At 38.0% G+C, this 26,085-nt stretch overlaps 1 protein-coding gene across 2 annotated transcripts in view; it reads right to left on the minus strand.

Moving 5' to 3' along the window:
* LOC127952164 (protein tweety homolog 3) overlaps nt 1-26,085 on the minus strand; it is a 54,271-nt gene that overhangs the window by 4,207 nt on the left and 23,979 nt on the right. The window contains exons 3-14 of one of the 2 annotated variants that reach the window (XM_052550532.1): nt 23,426-23,537; nt 23,066-23,286; nt 19,206-19,301; nt 17,595-17,667; nt 16,382-16,457; nt 12,651-12,706; nt 10,286-10,378; nt 9,000-9,092; nt 7,900-8,036; nt 3,406-3,579; nt 3,116-3,191; nt 218-816 (exon numbers count right to left, since the gene is read on the minus strand). In XM_052550532.1, coding sequence (XP_052406492.1) covers nt 736-816; nt 3,116-3,191; nt 3,406-3,579; nt 7,900-8,036; nt 9,000-9,092; nt 10,286-10,378; nt 12,651-12,706; nt 16,382-16,457; nt 17,595-17,667; nt 19,206-19,301; nt 23,066-23,286; nt 23,426-23,537 — 1,288 coding nt within the window. In that variant the 3' untranslated portion in view covers nt 218-735. Of the gene's footprint in view, nt 1-217; nt 817-3,115; nt 3,192-3,405; nt 3,580-7,899; nt 8,037-8,999; nt 9,093-10,285; nt 10,379-12,650; nt 12,707-16,381; nt 16,458-17,594; nt 17,668-19,205; nt 19,302-23,065; nt 23,287-23,425; nt 23,538-26,085 lie in introns of those variants that run through there. The other variant, XM_052550540.1, reaches the window with a different exon arrangement.

Consider the following 26,085-nt stretch of genomic DNA (forward strand, 5'->3'; position numbering starts at 1 on the left):
CATAAATCCTCTTTTGATTCCCTTGATTATATATATATATACACACACACATTTTAAAGATAATAATGAAAGGTATAACAAAAATGACACAAAACACGACTACAGGACGTTACATTACTTTTGTTCACACTGACAGAGAAATATTACTAAGTGCTTATTAGGGTAATTACACTGTAAGTAGGAAACATTAAAATAAAGTGTCACCAATAATTTGCTGATTGTCAGTGAAATAAGTGACAGCGACCTTTATAAAACCGAGCACAAATTCATTCAAATGAGCAGTGATGTGACGTGTCAACTGTCAGTGGGAGCTCATACAGAGATCTGCTGCCCGATTCAACCTAGAAACTAGAAATGAATAGTATAGTGGCTCAGTGACCTGTCAGTGTGAAACCTTTAGGATGCTAATCATTAGCTAAACTAAATTAAAAAGCAGTTCTCTTCCTTAATGTCTACCTTAATGCATTTAGTCCTCTGTGTGGTCGTGGAAATGAGATTCTCTGTTAGATACGTGCATAGTTAATGCTGGTGGAGGGAGAACATGCCGCCTCACAGAAGACAAGACCAGGGATCCACACAACAAAAACACCAGGGGCAAGGGCAGCTTGCTTGGGTCAGAGTGAGGGTGGATTGGGAAGGAATCACGCTGTTGGGTTTTTTGGTTTTTGTAGGGAGGGAGGTGGGCCAATAAATTGGAATGGGACATTTGAGTACCTGTTGGAATAGCTGAGGCCGTTACCAAAACGAGCGGGAACTCTCCGATGGCTTTAACTGCCAGCTGTGACGGCTGTTACTGTCCGTGGATGTCAAATATAACTGTGTGGGTTTGCAGAAAAGAAAATGACAAGAAAGTGTAGAGCAGATAGACACCACTAACTGCATCTCCAGCTCACAAGAAACACGTACACATGCACTCCCAAACACACACACACAGGGTCTAGAGGACACAAGACCAGACGCGAAGGTGTGAGGAGACACAGGTACACGGGTGTGAGTGGGGTTAACTTACATCAGCAAGTCCTGACTACTAGATCTCATCTAAACTACCAGCCAAATAATCCATTTTAACATAGATTTTTAACCGTAAGCTTCTTTTAAATGTTCAGCATCAGTAGCTATGTTTCCATCACCCTATTTTAATGCACATTTTGAAGTGTTGCATGAGAAACGAATGATGGAAACACTCAATTTCAAATAAAAATCCATTTATTCGCAGATTTACTCTCGCTTCAGGTGGTTTTTGACTTCAAGTGCATCATGTGACTTTGCTCTAAAGTAGGACAAATCCTGACTAACCAGCAGACCGATCTCATTCCACAGCATCTGAAATGTTGTCATGGTCATTCAGAAATGCACAAGGAAAGTCTGTCAAAATATGTCTTATAACTGCCACCCAGAAATGTCTCACACGTTCCCAAACATCAGCATCCACCTCCGAAAGCAGTGACCACATTCATTCACTGCGTTTCATCTTCTCGCTCTGAGGCGCAAATAATTTATTATATGTAGAAATGATTATATTCTCATTCTTTTCTTCGTGATTTATAGTGCCAGTTTATCAGGAAGTGACGATTTTGTTCTCTTTGACTCGGATGGGAACGATGCTTGTTCGCAAATGTTTTATGCAATATTGTAGTGTTGCGCAAAAGCTAAATTCGCAAACACGGAGTAATTTTCTGGTCATGTAACTGATTTGTCAAATATTAAAATACAAGTAAAAAAAAAAGTAGAGTATGTGTTTATTTATACATAAAAAATTTAATCTATATAATATATTATATATACTATATATTATTTATAAAATAATGTAATGCAAATTATTGCTAAATTAATGTAAAAAAAAAACTAATCGATCAGATCAGTGTATATTATTAAAAAAGATTATATACTCTATACTATATAACTTCTTGGTGAACTTTAATGTTTTATTTTTGGTGACTTGAGTTTCTTAAAGAAACATAAAATTGGATTCTCATCTAGTGGGATCTGCATAACTCTGACAAGAAGCAAATGTCGATAGAGCAGCGATGTATGAAGCACAGCTCACACAGAACTTAAATCTGTATAGTGAAATCATTCGCCCTCACATTAAATAACTGGTTTTCGCCCACAAAATGTAGCCAAACAAGGGTAAATGTTAAGAAAACCTTTACAACCACAATAAAGAATGTGTCTGAAAGCACACGTCATTCATTAGATCTCATTACCTCAACATCATGTATCCACAGCGCCACCTTACGTTCAGATTTGTAATGCCAAGACTTAAGTGAACTGAACGGGCACATTTTTGAATAGGTGGCGCACAAGTACTCAAATAAATAATTACCTTCTAACATTCTTAGTGTCTGGTCAGGGGTGAATGTTAACAATCCCAACAACTTATCTCCCTGGTAAGTTAGTTTTTTGATTTGGGGATTCTTGCAAGAATTAAACTGACAAGCCATACTGTCTGAACTCTTAGCCACACCATTTTTTATGTTTTTCCTCTGAAAATGTTAACTGCAAAGAGTAAAGCAAAATTGCTCTCTGTGATGCTTCTGTTTGCAATGTGCTCTAGCTCTAATTTTGGGAGCTTCATATTGATTGGCTCTCCAAAAGAGATGTTAAAAATACATTAAAAGTCTATGTGAAATGTCAGAGGCACACATTCAGTCAATCAACTCTCTTCCATATCAGAGGAGAGTTTAACAGATTTCAGTTGATATGACCCTGTTTTGAGTCTGTAAGCAGGCAGCTTGCTCAAAATGTCTGTTCTCCTTTTCCGCACACGAAAAATCAATTCGACATTGATCTATGGCTATAAATCTCCACACTACCTAAACTGCTCTGTAAGATTGGCCAGGCAAGAAGTTCCAGTTCCTAAAAGCTTTTTGACAGGTTTGCGCTCAGTTCTCATTTACTTGAACAGAGTTCGGGGCTTTTTGTAATGACTTGCTGTGTACAGTGAACCTACAGTGGGGGAGATCACTGATTTACACAAGCAGGCGACAAGAACGTGCTATTTGAGTTGTGAATATTTAAGCATTCAGGCTGTCAAAATGACTCTGTGGTGTGTTAGTGTGTTTGTGATTATTGTGTGTGTCGTTGTTCACCGAGGACGAGTGCTGATACTCACAGATGGAGGAGGAGATTCTCTCCCGATCAGAGGAGTGTTCTCACAGCGAGGGTTCTGGAAGTTTGCATTCTGGGTCCTGGAAACAAAACACACTCTTTGCAAAGATCCTATATCCTCTTGCAGTAGTTACAAATGACTAAATTTCCAATTCACTGTTATTGCTTATTTAGACTATTAACATTTGGGTCGATGTTTTTAAAGAATAACAATCCCTCACAGAAAGGAAAAGGTGACCTGTATGTGTTCAGTCTGTGTATTGGCTGTTGATATCATGTGTGTGTTTAACTCACATGTACTCCGTGACAGGAGCGTTGCTGACAGCGTGTGCTCCTGCAGGGATGCTGGTCTCGCTGTCGTAGCTGCTGCCGCAGCTGTAGAGACTGGGCATGTGCACCCGGTACAGGTTATCATGATTCTCTCTTCCTCCATGAGCCATGGACTCCTCCTCACTGTCCTCTTCAGGCCTGTATGCACAAACACACACACAAACAGAACACACATTATTACAGGAACAGATCCATCAGTTCAAACTGGCCGGAGCTCAATGATTTCCGAGGACATCGGCTGTAGTTTGATATTGTTTAATCGGTCAACACAGCCCAATGTCATGCAGCTTGTGAATCGCTGGGATGACGCACCACGTCGCTGAAAGTGCAAGCCGTGATCTCTGTGGGAGTGTCAATTGGAGCAAAACTGCCAGCTAGCAGTGTGAGACACTGCAGATAGCTTACAAGCAGTGTCAAAACTAAGACGGGACCCCTCCAGATCAGAAAGAGTTGTCATCTGTATGCAACACTCCATAGAAGTGAAATACCTGCTGTTGATTAACACCACTTCCTGCACAAATCACAGGAATGAATTACATTTTAAAATGTATTAAAAAAAATTTATTTTAAATTGAAATAATATTTAACAATATAACTGTTATTGCTGTATATTTAATAAAATAATTGCAGCCTTGATGAGCATAAGAGACATTATATATCCAAAACTTTTGGACTGTAGTGTACCATACTAGTGACTATAGTATTACTGGTCACCAAAATACCACTAAACCATGCACATCATCATCAGCGCAGTCAAATAAAAATAAAATAAAAAATAATTTTTTTTTAAATATATATATATATATATATATATATATATATATATATATATATATATATATATATATATATTAGGGGTGTAACGGTTCACAAAATTCACGGTTCGGTTCGATACGATACACTGATGTCACGGTTCGGTTCGGTTCGGTTCGATACGATACACTGATGTCACGGTTCGGTTCGGTTCGGTTCGATACGTTTCAGATACAGCAAAATGTAAAAACATCTCAACTTTTCAGAATGCCGCAAGCGCACCGCGGGTCATGTGACAAGAACTAACCAATCAGCTTCATCCTTTCCCGTAACAACGTTGAGAGCTCAGCCAAGATGAAGGATCAGCTGATCATAGTTGTATATGGATTGCAATTTTGAAATAAATTTAGTAGCAGAGCTACTGCAAGCGATTTTTAGAGCTGCAAATCCATTTATCCTTCGCTGAAATTTCCGCGTCTCATGGAGAGAGCACGTCATTGTTGCTTAGCAAAGACAGACGCCTCATGAGCGCTTCTGCCCAAGCGCTTTGGAAAGGAGGAGAAAGACGCGCTTAGCGTTTTCCATGCGTTTTTAGGCACGATATGTGAACGGCCCCTAAGGCGCTCGCTCACTCAGCACACGCTGAAGGCTCGTTGCAAAATGTCGAATGCCTTTAACAGACCAGAAATATAAGATCCTAAAATAACCAACAGGTCTGGTGTTTGGGTTGGATTCCCTGTAAGCTATAGTTTCTAAATGCTGCAGGGATAGTTTGCTGCGTGCATGTTTCTCCTTTTTTTCGTCTTTTCCCGCTGGTGTTTTTTTTTTTTTTTTTTTTATTCCCGCTGGTGTACCCTGTCATGTTGCAGATGCGACATACCGTTGTTTTTTTATCCACCACTCTCTTGCCATCACCATTATAGCTTAAAGGGAATCCAAAGTGCACCCAAACACCAGACCTGTTGGTTATTGGAGGATCTTCTCATTTCTAGTCTGTTAAACGCATTGGCTATTTTGCAACGAGCCTTCAGCGGGTACTGAGTGAGCGAGCGCCTGCTGAGTAGCCTAACATAAACATATAAGATGGTGTTTTTTTCTTCTTCGGGAGTGTCAGGGGCGTTGCCTGTTACGTTGTTTGGGTTATTGGGCTACCTTGTTGAACGCATATCATTATATTTCTCTCTCTCTCTCTTTTTTTTTTTTTTCAAATATAATTAATTACTCCAACGAACCGTTCGGTATACATAATGCGTACCGCGTACCGAACCGAAAGCGTCGTACCGAACGGTTCAATACGAATACGCGTATCGTTACACCCCTAATATATATATATATATATATATATTTCAAATTTCAGTGAAATGGATGAATCCACTTAGAATAGAGGAGAAATACAAGTCATATCACTGTGATCTGTCCAACTGTATATTAATAAATTCTATCTGATCTTCACTATCAACGCGTCGCACTGTGGTATGAACAGCAGAGGGCGCTCTCTGCTGTGCGCGCTACTGATGATAAACAGGAAGAGCACATCAAGTCCACATACAGTCATGTGCTGCCATTCTTCCTCTGCTTGCTTTCGGCCACAGAGAACAAGAGCAGCAGCATGTGATCCGCTCTTCCCTCTTTCCTCTTAAAGGGAGGACAAATTATCAGTCAGGAGAGCTGTGAGAAAGAGTGTGGTGCAAGAAATATACGGATCTGGGCCGCCCCCTGCTGGAAGCTTGATGACCTCTGTATTGCTATTAAATTTCTGAAGATTCAGGGTACAGTGTTTCAGATTCAGTACTACTTTAGATAACACTTCAAATTTATCATTGGCATAAAGTGTGGTTGCTTTATTGTACACAAAAGGTAACTTGTCAGCACCAAGGCATAATTTTCGGTACCTGGTTTTATGAAAAAAAAAAAAAAAAAAAAAAAAAAAAAAAAATACATTTTTTAATTTTATTGTTATTTAATAATAATTATATTCAATTTTAATTTGTATTTTTTTTGCTTCAAATGCAGAAAGCCTTTAATGAGATTTTCTTTTCTAAGAGAATTCTGAAATGTGGCAGGTTGAAAGTTCTAATGTAAATGTTTCACACTTATGGACAATCTAGTTGCAGCAGACTTGCATTAGAAAAGACCGTCAAATTGACAAATTATGCTCCTGGTCAGTTTGACCCATTTTGATTTTAGAGTTGTCAGAAATACTGGTTAAATTAAGTCTTTCTTGAAATTTGGTGATATTCGCATGTCATGAACATGTCTGCAAAGTCTCAACAATCTTATGTGCTGTGGAAGTGTGTGAGAGGTTTGCAGGTCAATTTTACTTGAGTATTTCATGGTTAAAGGCAGCTGCACAAAATACATAACTAATCTCTGAGGTTACATATTTGATGGATGCTTCCCCCCCCCCCAAGAAACTTTGTTTCCAAACTAATACTGTATTAAAAGATTAAAATTTAAGATAAAAAGTTTGTACTTTACAAAAAAAAAAAAAAAAAAAAAAAAAAAAAAGTACTATTAGCTTTTTAATGATTAAAAATGCCTGTGTGCACCTATAACACAATTTTTTTTTTTGGCATATAAAACTGAACATAAAAATAAAATAAAAAATCCCAACTTCACACAGTTAACATAATCAGTGTCTACTTCCACACTGCTCTGCTTGCCACAGCCTGCCTGAACTCATATTCAGAAACTGCTAATTACCTATAATGAACAGTGAGTGCGAATAGCTGTGTACCATTAGACACACACTTATGAGTGTGATAATTACATAATATGCTTAAGCTGGTGTCTTTGTCCCTTCTATCTCAACCAGCCTAATCCGGTTTGTTTGATACAGGCCTATCCTGGGTGAGCAGCCGCATGGGCCTGGGCTGGGAAATTATTGCAATTTATGTCATTATAGGAGGAAGATGGAGCGATTCCCACAGAGAGCGCTTGGAAGGAAGGAACAAGGGGAAGAGATGGAGCGAGGCAGCGGTTTCCGTTGAGCTTATGACAGAAGAACGTGATGGGAGCATAATGTGTCCAACCATAGTCTTCATAACAAAGCCCATGGACACACTGCTAACCACCTCCAGTGTTGATTTAATCCTCTCGAGTGCATTTAACTACAGAAATGAGGATGTTCCACTGAATTACTGTATCTTACTGCTAACATTAACTTGGGAAAAGAACAATGTGTTTTATGACAATAACACAACTGCCCCTTTCTCTTTAATGCACTTTTAACCAGATACTTCAAATTTAATGCTGTAAACCAGTAATATAGTCTTTGTAATAGTATAGTTATTGTCATAAACGGGTAGGTAGGTATAATATATAGTATCATTAATTAATCAGAAAGCATTTTTATTTAAAATCATGAAAGGTAAACAATTTAATTTATTAATTTTAACAAAAAACGAAATTTGTATGGCACTATGAAATGTTACATTTTTTTTTCTCACATTCATTTTTATTGTCATCAAATTCTGTTTTAGCATGTCTAATTTTTTGAATGCATTAAAACTTAAAATGCATTGATTTATAAAATTAGTATTTTCAATCACCCTATGAAAGTGTTTTTTTTTTTTGAACTTCTAATTTGACCTACTTTTGGTTTCCTTATAACTGGATTCTCCATTGTGGAAATCATAGGGCCCTAAAACACATAATACAATACATTTGGTATATTTATGAATATTTTTTCTCTTCAGATCTCACCTTTTGCCATGCCATGTGTGTGGCACACTGCAGACGACAGAGGTGAACATGAGAGCTGTGATGAACGAGAACAGCACCAGGTAGATCAGACCCTCTAGTCCATCATAACACACTCCGGTCAATGCCTGCACATAATCCTGCACACAAACAGAAAGACGCGGCATGAAACGCAAATTCTGTCATCATTCACTCACTGCCATCATTGATTTCTTTCAGCAGTAGAACATTTCATTTTTAGGTCAACTGTCACTTTAAATGCCTTGCATGAAACAACACACACATAGAAACCAGTCTGCTGGGTATGTGGATAATATACATACAGAAAAATGTAAAACGGTATGATAATATCCAGTGCTAGACTCTCTAACTGGGATCTTCCTGCAGCAGACAGCACCATATGCTGCGGAGAGCAACAGGGCTTTTAATAATACACGCTGACCGAACTGCAGCTAGCCTTACACATGCTGCTATCAGAGAAACATGGCAGCGTCTTCCTTCCTCTAAATTACTGTCATTATTAACGGCAAAATTGCTCCATTTGTAATTACTGCCGGTGCTGTTCAGCATCTCCAGCACAAACCCTCCTACATACAGCCCAGATGTACGGTTGGACCGTGTAGTATGTTATTGCTTTTGCAGTATGAAAACACCATTAATAATCTATAACACATATCCAAAAGTCCATATTTTATCCGTTACTTTCTCTTCTCATGGGAAGGAGATGCACTTTTAGGACCACCCATACAGCAGGCCAGTGTCTCGCAGTCTCTTTCTCTCACTTTCTCTCTCCCTGATGAGGAACTCTAGTCACGCCGGATCCTGAAATATCAGACATCTCCATCCATCATCTCAGAGAAGAGCACAGGTTTCAGACTGTGGCAGTTAGTGCTGGTAAATTGTAGAGCATTTAGAAGATAGGAACACACACACGTGTGTATGTATGTATGTATGTATGTATATTATATTGTTAGTTTGTTTGTGAGTGAGTTGCAGATGGGTGTTAAAACCCTGGCTTTTCAAGCCCACAGGTTGAGGTTACAATGAAAATGGTACTTTGTAGTTTGTGCAAAGTGGTCATATACCCTGAAACACTTTCTTACCATGTGCAAACTGCGGCAGTCCACAAGAGCAGTGAGCTGGTGCAGTCCAACTTCAGTGGTGTTCAAACCCCCCTGAATTTGGTCAAGGTTTCCCTAAAAAACAGGCAAACATAGTTTGAAATAAAATGGTTACTCTAAATACAATATCTATAGATATTCTCATTTACATACACGTTTCTTGTTTAACTTGATCGAAGATACACTAAAATGGCAATAGTTTACTATTATTATAATTTAAAATAACAGTTTTCTATTTTAATATATTTGAAAATGTAATTAATTTCTGTCATGTCAAAGCTGAATTTTCAGCATTGTCACATGATCCTTCAGAAATCATTCTATTATACTGATTCGCTGTTCAAGAAACATTTCTTATTATTATCAATGTTGCAAACAGTCGAGCTGCTTTTTACTTTTTTTGAAACCAGGATACAGTTTGTTTTAGCATTTATTTGAAAGAATATTCATCTTTACTGTCACTTTTGATCCATTTAATGCAGGGATCCTCAAATCTGGCCCACGAGATCCACATTCCTGCTGAGTTTGGCTCTAACCCTAATCAATCACACCTGAGCATGCCAATCGATGTCTTCAGGTTCATTAGAAAACTACAGGTAGGTGAGTTTGATCAGGGTTGGAGTTAAACTCTGCAGTGCATTGGCCCTCCAGTACAAGATTTGAAGAACCCTGATTTAATGTGTCCTTGCTAGATAAAAGTATTAATTTCTTACTGAACCCAAACTTCAGTCTTTATAAGTCCAGCACACAATGGCACACACATGACTAACCAAAACATGCACATTCACACAGGAGGATGTCATAGAAGAAAGGCATGTTTTCTTTCTTTCAAAGGCTCAGTGTTGTGTGAGGTCTAAGTTGTATGAAGCTGTAGTGGTAATTGGCTGGTTCCAAGGGTGAAATATTTCCCTGTTTTCTCTCATCGCTTGTTTTTTCAGAGAGAGGGCGGCTTTCTTTCTCACATGTACAGAATGTCAGCCATCACTTTGTCCCAGAACACACACAGATGCTGCATAATAACAGAGGCCCAGGGGTAGTGCACACACACACACACACACACACACACACACACACACACACACACACACACACGCATGTACAAACATTTCCACACAGACACTACAACAGGACTTGAAAGCTTTGGGACACTGGTGCATCAGGGGTTGTGAGAATAGGACAATACATACCGCATACATGCTCTGAAAACACACACACACACACACACACACACACACAAGTCATGCAGATATCTACATACAAGCGCTCACCTTTGTTTTGGGGTAATCCCGGACTGCAGAGCGCAGTAGTTCTGACACATCGTCCTGCATTTCCACCAGTGCTTTGTGACTTCCTGACAGCATCTTTAACAAGAAAAAACAAAAACCAGTTACATGCTTAATGTAGGGTAAACATTATCTTGATTACAAGCTTATACTTATAAAATATTTCTTGCTCCCGGTTACTTAGGACATTTTAATGTGTGTCATGGAGCATTTCAGGAGCACAGGTCTTGAACACTTGAATATCTGAGAAGCCAAATGGCCACAGTGTCAGCATTGTCTGCCAAAAGGTCTACAATGATAGACAGGAAAATAAGCTGACATTCACTGAGAAAGAGGTACTGAAAGTACAACGTGTCCTTCTTTAGAAAGCTCTCAGAAGACTTCTGCTTACTGTGTTAATTGCAGGCAACAGTGCTGGAAAGTGGAAACTAAAGTCAACAGGCAGCAGCAAGAACAGGCTCAATTCTGCTAGCAAGAATCATGAAAAACAACCTCACAAATATGCTACTTCCCATGCCTTAGAAGATACATACGTTTGGTCAAAACTGGATTCTATAGGCTACAGTACCATTCAAAAGTTTGGGTTTAAATACAAATGACTACTTTTACTGAACAAGGATACATTAAATTAACATCCAAGATGTTTATAATTTTACAAATAAATGCTGCTCTTTTGAACGTTCTATCAAAATAATCCTGAAATATTAATGATGTTATAACAACGGTTTTCAAAATTGCTGATAAAAATAAGACATTTGTTGGGCAGTGAATCAGCATACTAGAATGATTTCTGAAGCATAACGTGACACTGAAGACTGGAGTAATGATGCTGAAAATTCAGCTTTACTTCACAGGAATAAATTACATTTTCAAAATACATTCAAATAGAAAACCTATTTTCAATTGCCTCAGTGTTACTGTTTAGTTTTTTATTCATCAAAAAACAGATGTGAATGTAACTGCTTATGTGCATTGTAGATAGCAAAGCAACTCTCATTTTAAAAACACAAAACGTGAAAATCGTTGCAGAATCGTCACCATTTCTCTTTAAAATGTTCCTGAAATATTCCTTGGTGACATTTTAAGTCAATATCCATTTCAAGAAATTGCTGTCTCAGATGTGAATCAGGCTCATTTCATCGCTACGCTGCATGAGAACTGGAGGAACTCCATTCAGACATCAGCTGACAAAGTAGACAGTTCAATCTCGATATAAGCATTACCCTTCATTAAACTGAGAGATTGGAGTGGCCACTGACAATCCATCAATCATGATCAGTTAAGAGCTGAGATTTGTCTGAATCATGCACACGCATTATTCAAATAAAGACGTGTAGTCTGACTCCATTAACTAAAGGGAGAGGCAGCATTTCCATTGAGCCGCCCATAATAAGGAGAATGCTAATGTACAGTGACAAACGAAACGGGGGGCGGCACTTCCCCTGTAATGGAGTGTGAGGAGGGAAGAGACCGGCTGTCTTCTAAACTCCAGTGAGATGTCTGACTGTCTATTGTTTAAACACACATCCTTACCACGATGAAGTTCAACTATCTACAGAAGGAACAACATTAATGTCCCCACAGACCTCACACAAATACAGGTTCGCATGCTAAGTACACAGGACTTAACATACTCTGAGTCTGATGGCAGAACCAGTGTTGTTTTGTTGATTAAATCTAACTATTTTTGACAATCAAAATAAAGCTGAAATCAAATAAAATATGAATATTAGATGAAAAAAGAACTTTACTCAATAATTTAATAAATTATATAAGTAATATAAAAATGATATAATACAAATAAGTTTTAGTAAAAAAAAAAAAAAGAAAAAAAAAAAAACCACATTTAAAAATAAATAAAAGGCTCACTCAAAATATTAATAAATATAATATAATATAAACACTAAACCTACACATACACCTGATGTTAAAGTAACATTTAAAAGATACAAAAATACTTTTTTTTATTTTTATTAAATAACAATTTTTATTGATATTTCAGAAATGAGGGGGAAAACATTCACTGACTCAGTCCACTATCTGTGATAGTCTCACTAACCTGATAGCAACAAATTCTCAGATTACCATTTTCATGACACGCACATGTAATGCTGTATTATATTTTTGTCAAAATCAGGCACCCATAAAGGTAATTGCACATAATATTGCTATTTGCAAAAAAACTTTTCTGTTATCTCTATGATGCCAAACTTCTCTAGTTAGGAATCTCACTTGTGTTTTGAAACCGAGCCAACATCCTTTTTTGTGGACATCTTTCAGAGATTTGAAAGTGGGTTGACAGAGAAAATCTGAATAAATTTTTTTTTAAATAGGTAGAAGCTATAGTTACCTGTTGGAAGGGGTTGACCTGACCTATGTTACAAGCCAGGAAAAACTGCAGGATATCTGTAAAGAGAGAGAAAGGCAGTAGGTCAAGGGTAATGACATGAAGGAAATCACTTCATCTAGATCATCTAGATGAAGACCCAGTCAGGTATGATTTTTTCCTCCTCCATTTTCTTGTCTCTACAGGCATATAATACAATTTTATGCACTGCAAGTCATACTATCTTTTCTCTTTTCTTTCCATTTCACATCAGCCCAAGGCAGATGAACACAAACACTGACACACTTATTATTTACTGAGCTCAGAGAACCCACAGTAGCCATGTCAGGTATCTGAACAGCTATATTTCCAACCACGAGCAACCCTAGATTCAGTCCACAAATGCCTCACTCACCCAAGCGAAGCCAAGCATCTCATTTTTTCTCATGCAGTGGAGAATTTCTCAGTCAATGCATATGAATCAATAACTAAGCCCAGACCACATCTGCTGGCTTTTGTTTGCACAGACATTAAAGGAAAATCTGTTGAATGAATTTAAACACGATACACCTTGTTAAATAAAGTTAAGAGCACACTTATTGGTAGATGAGTGCATGACAATTTAGCCAAAATATTTAATAAATGGGTAAGACTCTAGGTCTTCAGTCTTACGGGGTGATCAGGAATAATTCTTGCCTGGTGCAGGAAGTTGTAAGTTCAAATCTCACTCGCCTGAACATTGCATATGCTTCTCAGTAAATGTGCTTTAGTAACAGGTGTCATACTTAATTTTGTGTTTTCAACTATTTTAAGCAAACGTGAAAAGAAAAAGTGCTGACAGGTCATTGAGAATTTTTATGAGGGCTGAAAAGAAAGACGAGAACTGAAGATTTCCTAAATAGCAGTGCAGCTTGACATTAGCAACACCAAGGTGGTATAAAGTACACACACACACACACACACACACACACACACACAAAGTGTGGGGACCAACACATTTAATTGTGAAGTTGATTAACATGAACTTGAAATGACTCTGATCTGTGAATGTAAAATGAATGGAAACGAGGCAGTCGGAAGGAGGCGGCAGTGTTAAGAAAATACTTTCTATTTCTGCACAGGAAATGGTATTAATTCACAGTCCTCTCACAAACCTCCACACGCCAACACAGATGGAGTCTTGGGCCATCTTCATGCGCAGCTTGCAGCGGGTTGCGTGGATGTGAATCAAAAGCAGACACATGCGTCAGAGCGGTGGGTTTGTTGAGGGGGAGTGATGCTTTCATCACTATCATTACACGTGGACACACACATGGCAGCGGTCACAGGGACAAAATCACCCATCCCATACGACCGGCCTCCTTGATTGCCCTATAAATTGCATAATTATGGCAATGATGAGGGAAATAAACCGGCCGGTCAATTACATCCATGGATGGCTATATATAAAAGGCTGAACTGAGCGGCATTCATTTCTAGTGTAGTAGTGGAGTTCAGTGCTGGATTTATAGGTTGTAATAGTATTCAATGTGAGGGCCAGAGCCCCACAGGATCATATGTCATGTGTAAATGACCTCCAGTAATTGAATGTAATATTGGGTGACTGGTGATGCCCATATAAAACCCAACAAAAACAATGGAGTGGCTTCCAAAAATGATCTGAGAAAGAGGCAGAGCTCTAAATCCCACTCACGCCGCGAAGACTGCAGGCTGTAAAAGATCCTGATTAATGTAAGGTAGGGAACACGCCAGCGCACTCGCAGATCTTATTCATGAAGTGTTTCACAGCTTTTCTTCGATGATGATTGAACATCCTACTGAGACGTTATCAGATGAGTAAATGGGATATATAATGGAAGACAATTATAGCATGCATTACTGTTGATTTTTTTAGAGGAAAGCATTTAATTTAATAGGCGTTTGAACGATTGTCATCATCTGGGTTTGAAATTAATATTGAGTGATGATCAAGTACACCGGAAGTGGATAAACGCTGGAATGTCATTGTAAAAAACAATGCAAACTAGGAGTTGAGTCAGTCATAACAGAGATTATTTACATGCAGATGTAGCCAAAGCATTCGACAACAATAAAAAGTTCACTAGATTTGTTAATTTATTCCAAAAATGCATTACCTTTTTAAACAACAAGATTCAGTATTAAACAGCACAAAAGACATGCTGGAATACATACTGAGGCTTTCCTCACAGAAGCAGCACGATGGATGGCACAGGGACATGTGCACTATTTGTAAGTACAGAAATGTCTTGGTTCTATTCTAGGGAAAAGCAGTAGGATGACTCAGTCTAGGACTGTGATAGCCAGAAGGAACAAATCCACAGCCATTAATGCTTCCTGCTGAATGACTGCATTACTGAAATATATTTCTGGAATAAAGGAACATAATTAATGGAAAGGTGTAAGCGAAGATCTGATGTGCATATTTTGATGATGTTCCTGGAAATCAGAGATGTTTTTAGATTGGTTTCGTATGTGTATGCCCACTTGCCATTTATGAGTGATTTGAGTATTTTGACATATAACAGGACAATGTTCTATAAAGCAGTGAAACTCCGTTTGCTTTACTTTGCAACAGATTTTCAGAGAGACTGAAAGTAAACGACGATGCAACACTGAGTCTGAGAAGAGATATTCACATGGTCCACTTGCACATGGTCACTAAAAAACTGTGTTAGACTGAAAAAGGCTGGGTGAAAATTCATAATTCTCCTTCTGAGTCTGGAAAGTAAGCATGGTGAATAAAAAAAGGCAGAATTTTCAATTGTGGGTGAACTATTCCTTTAAGGACTTATTTAACACAAATGAGAGGAAGACTGAAGATAGGAAGAACAAAGATAGGAATAGAGCCCAGAAGACACACAATTACATGGGTGTGTGAAGCTGATAGTCACATGGTTTATCATCCCCATCCTTCAGCGGGTTTCTCTTCCTTTCCTCTCATCTCTCTTGCTGTAGCTCTTCTCAGCCAACCAACAAAGTGTTTCATCATAACAGACGCCAAAGCTGACATATCAAAACGGTTTCTACTACATTAAAGCATATAAGTATCCACAGGCATATACAAATACACTTCTGCTTCCTGCATAGCACCAATTCTTGGGTTCACTCACTGAGTCTCAGTATAACCCCTGCCTCTCCATGTCCATCTTTAATAAAACATAATGAAACCATTTAAAAACATTTAATGGGATTCACACATGTTCAGGCCAGTGTAAACGCTTCCTTTCCAAGGATTAAGTCACAGGAAGACCAATTTGCAATGGCCCGTATCCTGAGTCTAAACCCCTAGATTAGGCTTAACCAGAAAGTGAGAGCATCAACTTTCCATCATCATTATCATCATCTTGCTCTGGCCACCCAAAGGGGAACAATCAGACACACAAAACAAACACAGTCTAAGATAAAAACACCTACACGGTTGTCTCTTCCCCCTGATTTACTGAAAGCATCCACACTCCTGTGGAAAATAAGGTCACTTTGAAGAGGAACTGCTGTGTTGAGTAACACTGATAAAGTGAGGAAGTGAAAGCAGGAAATGAACGCCTGCGCGACTTCTCATGCCTCAGAGAACACGCTCCAGTCTGAATTCAGACAGACTCGCATGTGATTCACAATAGCACCTGCTAGATTAAGCATCTTACTCACAAATCAGCAGGAGGTGAAAGAATTGTGGCAGAAAGAAATTTCTGTGAAATTTGAAAGAAAACTTTAGACTGGAATGAAATAAAACATACCTTCTTTGATAAGCATGTTCTGCTCTGACACCTTTGTTATGTACATGTCCGGTGCTGCACAGAAGTCACTGAAGCCCTAAAATAAGAGAGAAAAGCAAACAAAGTGTATTAAAATAGCATATTCTTCACTTTATAGCATGCTACTTTTAAGTTAAAAATGGTTTTAAGACCATTACTCAACTCTACAGAAAGTTAATCCAATAAATTGATCAAAAGTGAGAGTAAAGACCTTTATAATGTTACAAATAATAACAAATGCTGGTCTAAACTTCCTATTCATTTCAGCTTTCTATTCTATTAAACTTTCTTTAAGAAAAAAAGTTCCATGTTTTCCACAAATATTATTAAGCAGCACAATCGTTTTCAACGCTGATAATGATAAGAAATGTTATGATAAGATAAGAAAGCATCATATCAGTATATTAGAATGATTTCTGAAGAATCATGTGACACTGAAGACTGGAGTAATGATGCTGAAAATTCAGCTTTAATAAATCACAAGAAGAAATTACACTATAAAATATATCAAAATATAATATTTCACAATATTACTGATTTTACTATTTATGATCAAATAACTGCAGTCTTGGTTACTGGTAAGTGACTTCTTTCAAAGCATCTTACCGACCCGAAACCTTTGAAGGTTAGTGTTTATATTTTAAGCCTATTTTAGTGACAGTGTTCAATTAGCATCTTGACAGCTTGCTGTGCTTTAACTGGTTGAAGTTTTGCATTTTTTTTTATGATGGCATGTCAAGCTAAAAAGTTGTCTAACTTTATATATAAAAAAAAAAAAAAAAAAAAAAAAAAGCACCTTGAGATCCCTTAATTCTGTTTCATTGATGTGACGTGAATTCAAGTGACGAAGTCAAGTATGATGTCCCATACTCAGAAATGTGATCAGGCCTTGGTAAATCTGAAACTAACCTAATCATACAGGGACTTCCATACAACCGATTTGCCAACTAGTAGTAGAAAAGTAGCTCTGTACATTCCTGATATGAAAATGACCTTGATTATGAGTGTTAGATTCTGAGTGTTAGCGTATGTATACAAACAATGGCATGGCATCTCCCCTTTAAAGAAGCTGTATGGTATATAAGCTATTACTGGCTGCTTTAGGTTATTCCACAGATATAATTTGGGCATTCGCATCATCACTAAAATACTGTCCTGCGTCTGTGTGGAGAAGTGTTGCCATGGAGACACTCACCGAGGAGACAGTCAGTTCCAGACCGAGTGAGGCCCAGCTGACTACCAGCGCCAACACACCCAGAAAACACACCCTGAGAGAACACAGATCATCAGCATGTCAACCATCATTATATACAGTGTATACATAAACACTGCTCAGAAAAACCTTTCATCACACTACAATTTATATAATATATTGATAGGTAAAAATTTATAGCCTGAATGCACTGTAAGTCGCTTTGGATAAAAGCGTCTGCTAAATGCATAAATTTAATTTAAATTTAAACTTAATTTAAATTTAATATATATATATATATATATATATATATATACATACACACACATTTTATTGGAATACAAGAAAAAAAAAAATTAAATTCTGAACAAAAATTACTGTTTGCAGTATAACAACTCTAAAATCAACATCTTCCAGATAAAACGTGCAGACGTTAAAGGGATTTTTTTTGGTGATGTGTACATTTATGAAATTATGGTTCCATCTGTACTTTTAAATAAAGGTAAATCAAGCAGTAGGAGGGAATCATAGTATTATGAAATGTCTTGAGTCAGGATTGAACTAAGGTAACCTAAAGATTTCATGCTTTTAGCGAGTAGCAACTTTTAGTGTAGTAAATAAATCAATATCATGGTATTTTACCTCCTGACACGACCTAAAGTCAAACAGGGTTTTCCGTTATATAATGTGAAATGCTAAATATCTTCACGTCTAGTGAATACGACAAGCTAGAGGGAATCACTATGCCAGCTTCAAGATATGGATGGCAGGCTTTAATATGATCTTTTGTTCCTGGTAAATTTTTTTTTTTTTTTTATATATCTCTGCTAATCAGAGAACTTATGACACATGGAAATCACACCAAAACAGCTCTGTAGTGCATCTGTACTGGCATCTCCATTGTTTTTAAATGAATTATGTCATTTGCAGTGCTTCACAGGATTGTAGTTCTTTAAGCGTTAAGTAAACAGTCTTGTAACTTTGATCTGAAGCAGAAAAAGTATTTGAAAATCAGACAACAGTCTATCAGTTATATGTCATTGCATATGAGGTAGTGTGGCAGAATGAAGTAGTAAGCAGTTTTCTGTGAACCTGCAAGACTTCTGCTTCATTAGCCACTTTAAAGAAATAACAAGAATGACAATAAAAAGAAGCTGTAAAACTGTTTTCACTACAAACCAGTGTGCTCATAATTAAGATAATATATTCAAATAATATGGTAAGACACACCAGTCTGCAATATCAAGCAGCAAAACAAGCTGTATTGCTCATACAGGAAAAATAAGGTGGAGAGAGCAGTCTTGAAACGGTGCTAACGTGTCTGTTTTTTTTTCAAGCTGTGTTGTTCAGGCACTCTGGAGAGCTTGTCACGCTATTGTTCTTGTTTTTCTGTGCCATCTCTGATTTAAAACTTCCCAGATGGGTGAATCAGAGAGAAAGAGACATTATAATTTCTCTGTTGGAGTTAAAACAGAAGAGCATAAAATCATTCATGCCTCATGGAGTGTCACGGAGCAGATCAAATATCTCTGGTCATTTGCTAGTTTCTCTAAGCTCTGTTTTCTCTGATGTACCACACGTGACCCACAGACACATCCATACGACTAATCTCACCCAATCAGAGTTCCTTTGGAGTTACGGACGAGGCCGAAGAGCACCAGCAGACAAATGAGCACATCAAACAGCAGCAGACCCAGGTAGCCCAGCCACCTGAAGACAACAACACGTTAACATTACAAACACAGCAAAATCCACAGTCACTGTAACAAACACTGTATAACAATGTATCTCGCAAACATTAACAAAGTATAAGATGCTGAATAGATCAGTTGTCTCTTGTATATTTAGATAATGAAATCGAAATAAAAGAAAAACAGCTAACGGTCCACTTTTTCATATAAGAAATGTATATTTTAAGAAACCAAGGATTCATGTAATGTATAGACGTTTTAATCTCAACACTCACTGCGCTCTCCCAGCTTTTGTAGGTGGAAAGACCTGTGTCTTATATTAAATGTTACTCAAGGTCTGCACTCTAAAATTCTCTTTATTTAAGCAGGAGATAAATTCACACAACAGACATTTCAGAATCATATTTGTATTTATCTCCTCTTGACTCTCTCTAGTAACTCTTGAGTAACGTTAAATACATGTAGGTTTAAAATCTAAGTTTAATAATACATCTGTTTAAATGTAAATACTCTGATAAAGTAGCTTTTTTTCTGAAGTTTATCCATTCAAAACTTGCCAGCACAATTATAAGGGTTGTTGTTGTTAGCATAAAGATGTCAACTTTTGTATGCGCAAGCACCATTTAAAAATCAGATTTTTTTTTAATCAAAGCCACAATTATTTGATATTATGGGTTCATCCTGTTTCGGAAAGCCTGAAATTAAACTTATTTGGCTTTTCAAGGCAAACAAACAGACCCCAAAGCAATTCCTTTCAGTGAGAAATGTAAATGGCTGGCGAGAGGTGGAAAGAGGCAGCGAGTGAACAGAATACTAATTTCTATTCTCTCTAAGAGCGCAGTGCTCACAACTCATGCTCATGAGTGTTTTTTCTCTCTCTCTGATGACACTTGTTTTTTTAGATGTTAGAAAGGTTTCACACCTTCAAACAAACAGAAGTACATGACGTGTGTCTGAAACATTTCTCGGGTTGTCGCAACACTAAAACTTCAGTTACCAGAATAAGGAATTAATACATTTCTGTCAGCAGAACACTATTACTAAGTATGTTTACTTGAAGTAACCCTTAGATTTGAATTTAATATTTCAATAACACATTTACATATTCACAGTTCCCCGATGATGGTTAATGGTCACATGACAATAATGAATAAAAAAAATCATTATTATTAGGTAAATAAAAATGTCTATATATATATATATATATATATATATATATATATATATATATATGTATATATATGTATATATATATATATTAGGGATGTCAAATTTCGATTATTTCCATAATCGATCATCGTTTAAATTAACGATCAATTAATCGATTAATCGTTAACCATAATACTGCAAAATGCGTCTATTGCAGGCACGCAGTCAGCGGTATGACAGGATGTGCAAAAGCCACACACACAACACGCTTTCTCACTTGAATTAAAGAGGTTTTAGTCTGAATAAAATGATGCTAGTAGCAGGATTATAAAATGAATAGATGCGATTATGATCATTTGATAAAATGAAGAGAGCGCGCCATACTTTTGAGGTCATTTTACTTTGTTGACAGTTTCCAATCCCGCACGGAGAACGCTGAACGCGCCTCTTTAAATGGTTTTGTGGTGCTCGTTGTTGTATTTTAAAGCACAATTGCAATGTTTTCAACTGACATTATTGTATTTAAAATCAAATTATCCGAAATGTGGAGCGCGTGTGACTGCGCTGCACATTAAGTGAACTACATCGGCGCTGCTGCACCAAAACACACAGTTGCTCACATTAATTTGATCCTGCTGGATTCGGTCCTAGAAAATGTCAGATTTTTAAAAATCCGGCATACAGCGCATTAGATCGTGACAGTGCATGCGTGCAGACGAGGATGAGCGAGCGCGGCTTTGGCTAGATTTATTTGGAGGTTATTGCTCATGTCTCATTCGGCACAAATCAAAATGTTTCCATATTCGCAATGTATTTGAATGTTAAACTATTATTTATAATGTAAACTAGGCTTGTACTTAACACGCATTCGCATATAGACGGAAAAGATGATCCTCTTCATATGAGCAAAAACGTCCTTGGCATAACAGCAGAGTGGACCGGTATACTACGGTCTATTTAAACTGACCAGTGTAACCTTTTAATGTTTAGTTGACTATTTTATTTTGATAGTGAACAGACTGCGATGTAAGTTTGAATCGCTAGAATATACGTGTGCAGCAGGCTCCAGCGCGATCGAAACAGCTGAGAAATTAAAAAAATATATATATTTTCCGCAAAAGTGTTTACTTTCATTTGTGCACACTCACAATAAAAACAGAAGATTTGTGCTCTTGTAAAATAAAGCAAACAAACAGAATGCGTTGTCATCCTTTTTTTTTTTTTTGAATTTATGGTGCGCCCACACTTCTGTTTTAAATCCGTTAATCTTAATTAAGTCGGATATATTTCGCATAGCCTATTTAAAAAAAAAAAAAAAAAAAACATGAAAACAAATTGTTATTTTTATGTTGGGCCTATTACTTAGTAGGCTATACATTTTCCTTAAAGCATCCCATTTTGTCCCAGGGCTTAGAACCTGTGCCCTAGTCAGGTCCATGCAGAAACTTGTGAACGATGCTCGGCGTCACCGTTTAGTGACAGCAGTGAATGCTCCAGGAATGTGTCGGTCACAGCGCCTATTAATCGCCGTTTTGAATCCAGCAATTATTTATTTAGAAATTATAAGATCTGATTATGACAAGTGTGGTATAAAAGCTTTGTTTATTAGAGGAATGATAGGTTAACTGGAAAATGTTAGATCGCGACCATGCTTTTGGACCCCATAGTCTTCATTTACGCGGCTTTGTTCTGGTTTGCCGGTTGGTCACGAATTTCCACAAATTCAGTATATTTAGGCATTGTTTCTTTTCCTAAATCTTCATAGTCTAACCCTCTAATTTCCCAGGTTTATTTTATTATCTTTCGCTTTTAATAACTGTTTTCGCATCTCTTACTGTGGTAAACATGGGAAGGGAAATTAAAGATTTCATGAATTAAGAATTCGTTCGATTTATTAATTTGTTCCCTTATTTCACTTAAATCATGGGTTATTTAGGGAACACAATTAATGAAACATGGACAATTGCCACATTACTAATTCGTAGGAATGAATTAACAAGTTGTAGGAATGAATAGACTACCTGTCCTGTCACTGTGTCCCGCAGCCCTGCAAAGCGCACGATATAAAACAGTTATCTGATGAAATGATTAGTAACTACATTTCTATTGCTTTTAATGTTGAATAACTTTTATGTTGTTTCTATTTTAATGTACTTTAAAGTTTAAATCACATTAAAAGCTTAATTTGTACATTGTGAATGAATGATGATGCTTTTATATATCGTCACCGTCACTCACAGCCGCTCGCACGTGTTGAGTGCGCATGAGCCGCACGCAGCCCAACATTGAATCGGTTAACCGACCATCGACAGCCTTAATCGATTGCATCTCTTATCGACAATTAATCGATCATCGATTAATCGTTGACATCCCTAATATATATATATATATATATATATATATATATGAGGGGAAACCCTGACCAATACCTACAAGAGCCATTTTTATGATTCTCGAAACCAACCATTATTTTCCTTTATTAAAAATAAATTATTATATAAATACCTGAACTTGGGTAGTGAAATCTGCATTTTCTTTTACATTTTAGAACTGATTTGGAACTGAAGTAGAATGTTTGACAACCTTACATATTTCTTTTAGTGTTATTGCCATTCCTGTGAAAAAAGTACGCACCTGTACCAGTCATATAGTTCAATCTGGGTTGCCAGATTCTCCAGGGAGATGCTGGGATTTCTCCAAAAGGGAATGTCAGCCATCTGACGAACCAGCTCGCTCCGCTGATCCTGGAGTTTCTGTATGATGGACAGGTAGTCTGTGTGCTTTGCATACTGGTCCTTCAGCAGCCGGAGGTTCTCGTCCACAGTCTGGCTCTGAGCTGATGTACTTTCTGTCACCTACAAACACACACATTTGCTTTGTAAGCTCTTATCTCATCAGATCACACAGTAAAACATCCAAGTGTGTCAGTGAGATTGTCAAGCTCCGGTGTGTTTTGGAGAGATGAACATAACCCAGTGTGCATCAGTGCCTCACCAGTCTGTGCACTCCGGACACGGTGCGGTTGGCATGACGGAGGGAGTAGGTAAGCCGATTCACACCGTCACAGGTCTCACCATTGCCATAGAAACCAACAGCAATGCCGGCACTGTAAGGAGACACAGAAAGAGAAATGAGGAGGAGTAGACCGGGAATGGAGGCTTTGAGGAAACCCTGAGGAATACTTCAGTAATGTCCCAAAATCCCTGCACACAGCCAGAATAAAACACAGACATGCTTCTAACTCAGACTCCACTGTCCTGATAACACAACTGAACACACATGAACGTCTTATTCAATTATAGTGAAGGCTCACAGATCTTTCATGGCACGGATTTACATCAGTCATTCCAAAACAGAGGTACTTAGGAATGTTTCAGGGGTACATGTAAAGATTTGAAAGAAGTATTCATCCTGTGATTTTTTTCTGTAATAAAAATACACAAACCTTTGACATTTATTTAATGAACAAAGCACACAAAAAATGTATGACAAAGACTAGAAACAGACTCTAATCATTAATCATCATAATCAGAATTATTTCTTAGACAATTAATCGTCAGCCAAATGTAATAATCGTGACAGCCCTAACTAAGCATTACAGCATTACATATAGCTCATAAGTAGAAGGTTGCTGGTTCAAGCCTAATAAAAGACAAATAGCCCTTTGCTCCATGGGGACTGTCAATGTAATAAGAGCCCTAAATGTTAACATAATCTAAAAGACTACTCACTTACGTCTTTGTACAGTTGACAACTGACAAAATTCTCTTCTGTGGTCACAAAGAGGCTTAAGTCCATTTAGTCAAAGTGTCTGTGCAAATGTGAGAACCACAAAGAGAAACATATTGGTCAAATGATCGATAGCACTCTGAGAAACTCAACACACCATTGACTCAGACTGTTTGGCTACTACAGATGAAAACGAATCGATTGCTCTAACAGCTTTGACCAACCACAGAATCAGGTCAAAAACACAAGGCTGCCCCACAAACCCACTGAGGCCATTCACAAAAATGTACTCCCAGCAGCGGACCACCAGCACCATCTGTACCAGAGATGTAAATGACCACCAACACATCTGACTTGAACTTGCCTCAACACCAGGTGGCAGAACAGCACAAACCTCTCTCTCTCTCTCTCTCTCTCTCTCTCATGTATGTCAACCAACTCCATTGTAAAGCTAAAATCAGCGGCCACCCCGCTTAAGGGGGTTCTGCAGCTAAACAAAGATCTATTCACCGCAGGACAGGCCCCGCAGCTCTCAGCCAGAATACATTTAAGATGCATTCCATGCGCTTGCCAGTTTTATCATTTGCATCGCGAACAGGCCAAAGTCTAAGAATTAAGATTTCACAATAATGCGTGGAAGAGAAGGACCCATTGTCTCTGAAGCACTACACAGGAAGTCACTTGAGTCGAATCGAGTGACAGTCTCTCAAACCAACTCTATATTTGGTAGACAAGCAGTCAGTTGTGTTAAACCGACTAGGTGTGTTGGTTTCATTCTCCAGGCGCTCTGCTGTTCAGACGGGGCTGTGTTGCGGCACGAATCCGCAGATCAGGAAGCAGATGTCACCTCGCCGTTCCCCCCCGAGGCCACAGTCATGTGACCCATTAGAAAGGTCTCAGTGGAGTTCCCAGCATTCGTGCTACACTGTAAATCTGGTGGATAATCTGCATAAGCAAAGTTAACTAAATACACAAAAACACACAGTATAATCTCTCACAGCACAGCGTGAATGGCTAGAGAGTGATAAGAGGGCCGTTTCTTTTCTCACATTGTTTGCAAATAAAACAAATTATAATGCTACTTGTGTTTACACTATTACAGAACTATGCAATTGCGTCACTAAGAAATCATTTGCATGCAAGAAGCAAAGGTTCATATTTCCCAAGGAAGTAGAAGTAAATTAATATTTCGGGACTATTGTGTTCAAGGTGGGATAATCAAAGTGAGGTTTATAGGGTCAGATACATAAAACCATACAAGAAATATCTCAGATAATAGAGAAGGGAAGTTTTGTGGGCTCTGAGGCAAGAAATGACCCGAGGACATATCAATCAATGTTCCCGCAGCTGTGGCCTTTGGTGGTCCGATTTCCCTGCTGTCCTGTATTAAAGAAAGCTCGGTTTTTCTGACAGTCTCTTTTTTGGGCTACAGCTCCCTAGGGTCTACAGACATACTGCAAACAAATAAATAACAAAAATAAGCCACATGACTCCTCAAAATCTATCCCAAGGCTCCCTAATGCTAAAAAGCAGACTTTAGTTGCATAACATACATTAAGTAATGACCTGTGATTGTTGATCAATGTGAATGGGGTTAAATGCTCCTTAGAGAATAACACTTCATTGACTGGACAGATCACACTGAGCAATCTCATTACTTATGCTCGTCCTGGTGTGCCCTTCCCCCTAAAGCACAGCGTCCTGAATCAGTGGGGATTTGGTTAAGTGGAGTGTCAAAAGGTTAAGACAAGACTAGTCTCGCATAGCCAGACCTTCAGACTGACGGCCTGGAATCTATGGCAGCGTTCATTGCCCCAGTCTCGCCCATGAGGCCGTTTGACCGACATGTCAAACAATTAATCACAGTTTGTTTCGTTCATCGTCACCTTTCAGGGTGTGGAAATGTCACCACAATAACAGACTGG

The sequence above is a fragment of the Carassius gibelio genome, chromosome A3 (assembly GCF_023724105.1).
Source record: "Carassius gibelio isolate Cgi1373 ecotype wild population from Czech Republic chromosome A3, carGib1.2-hapl.c, whole genome shotgun sequence".
Classification (NCBI taxonomy): domain Eukaryota; kingdom Metazoa; phylum Chordata; class Actinopteri; order Cypriniformes; family Cyprinidae; genus Carassius; species Carassius gibelio.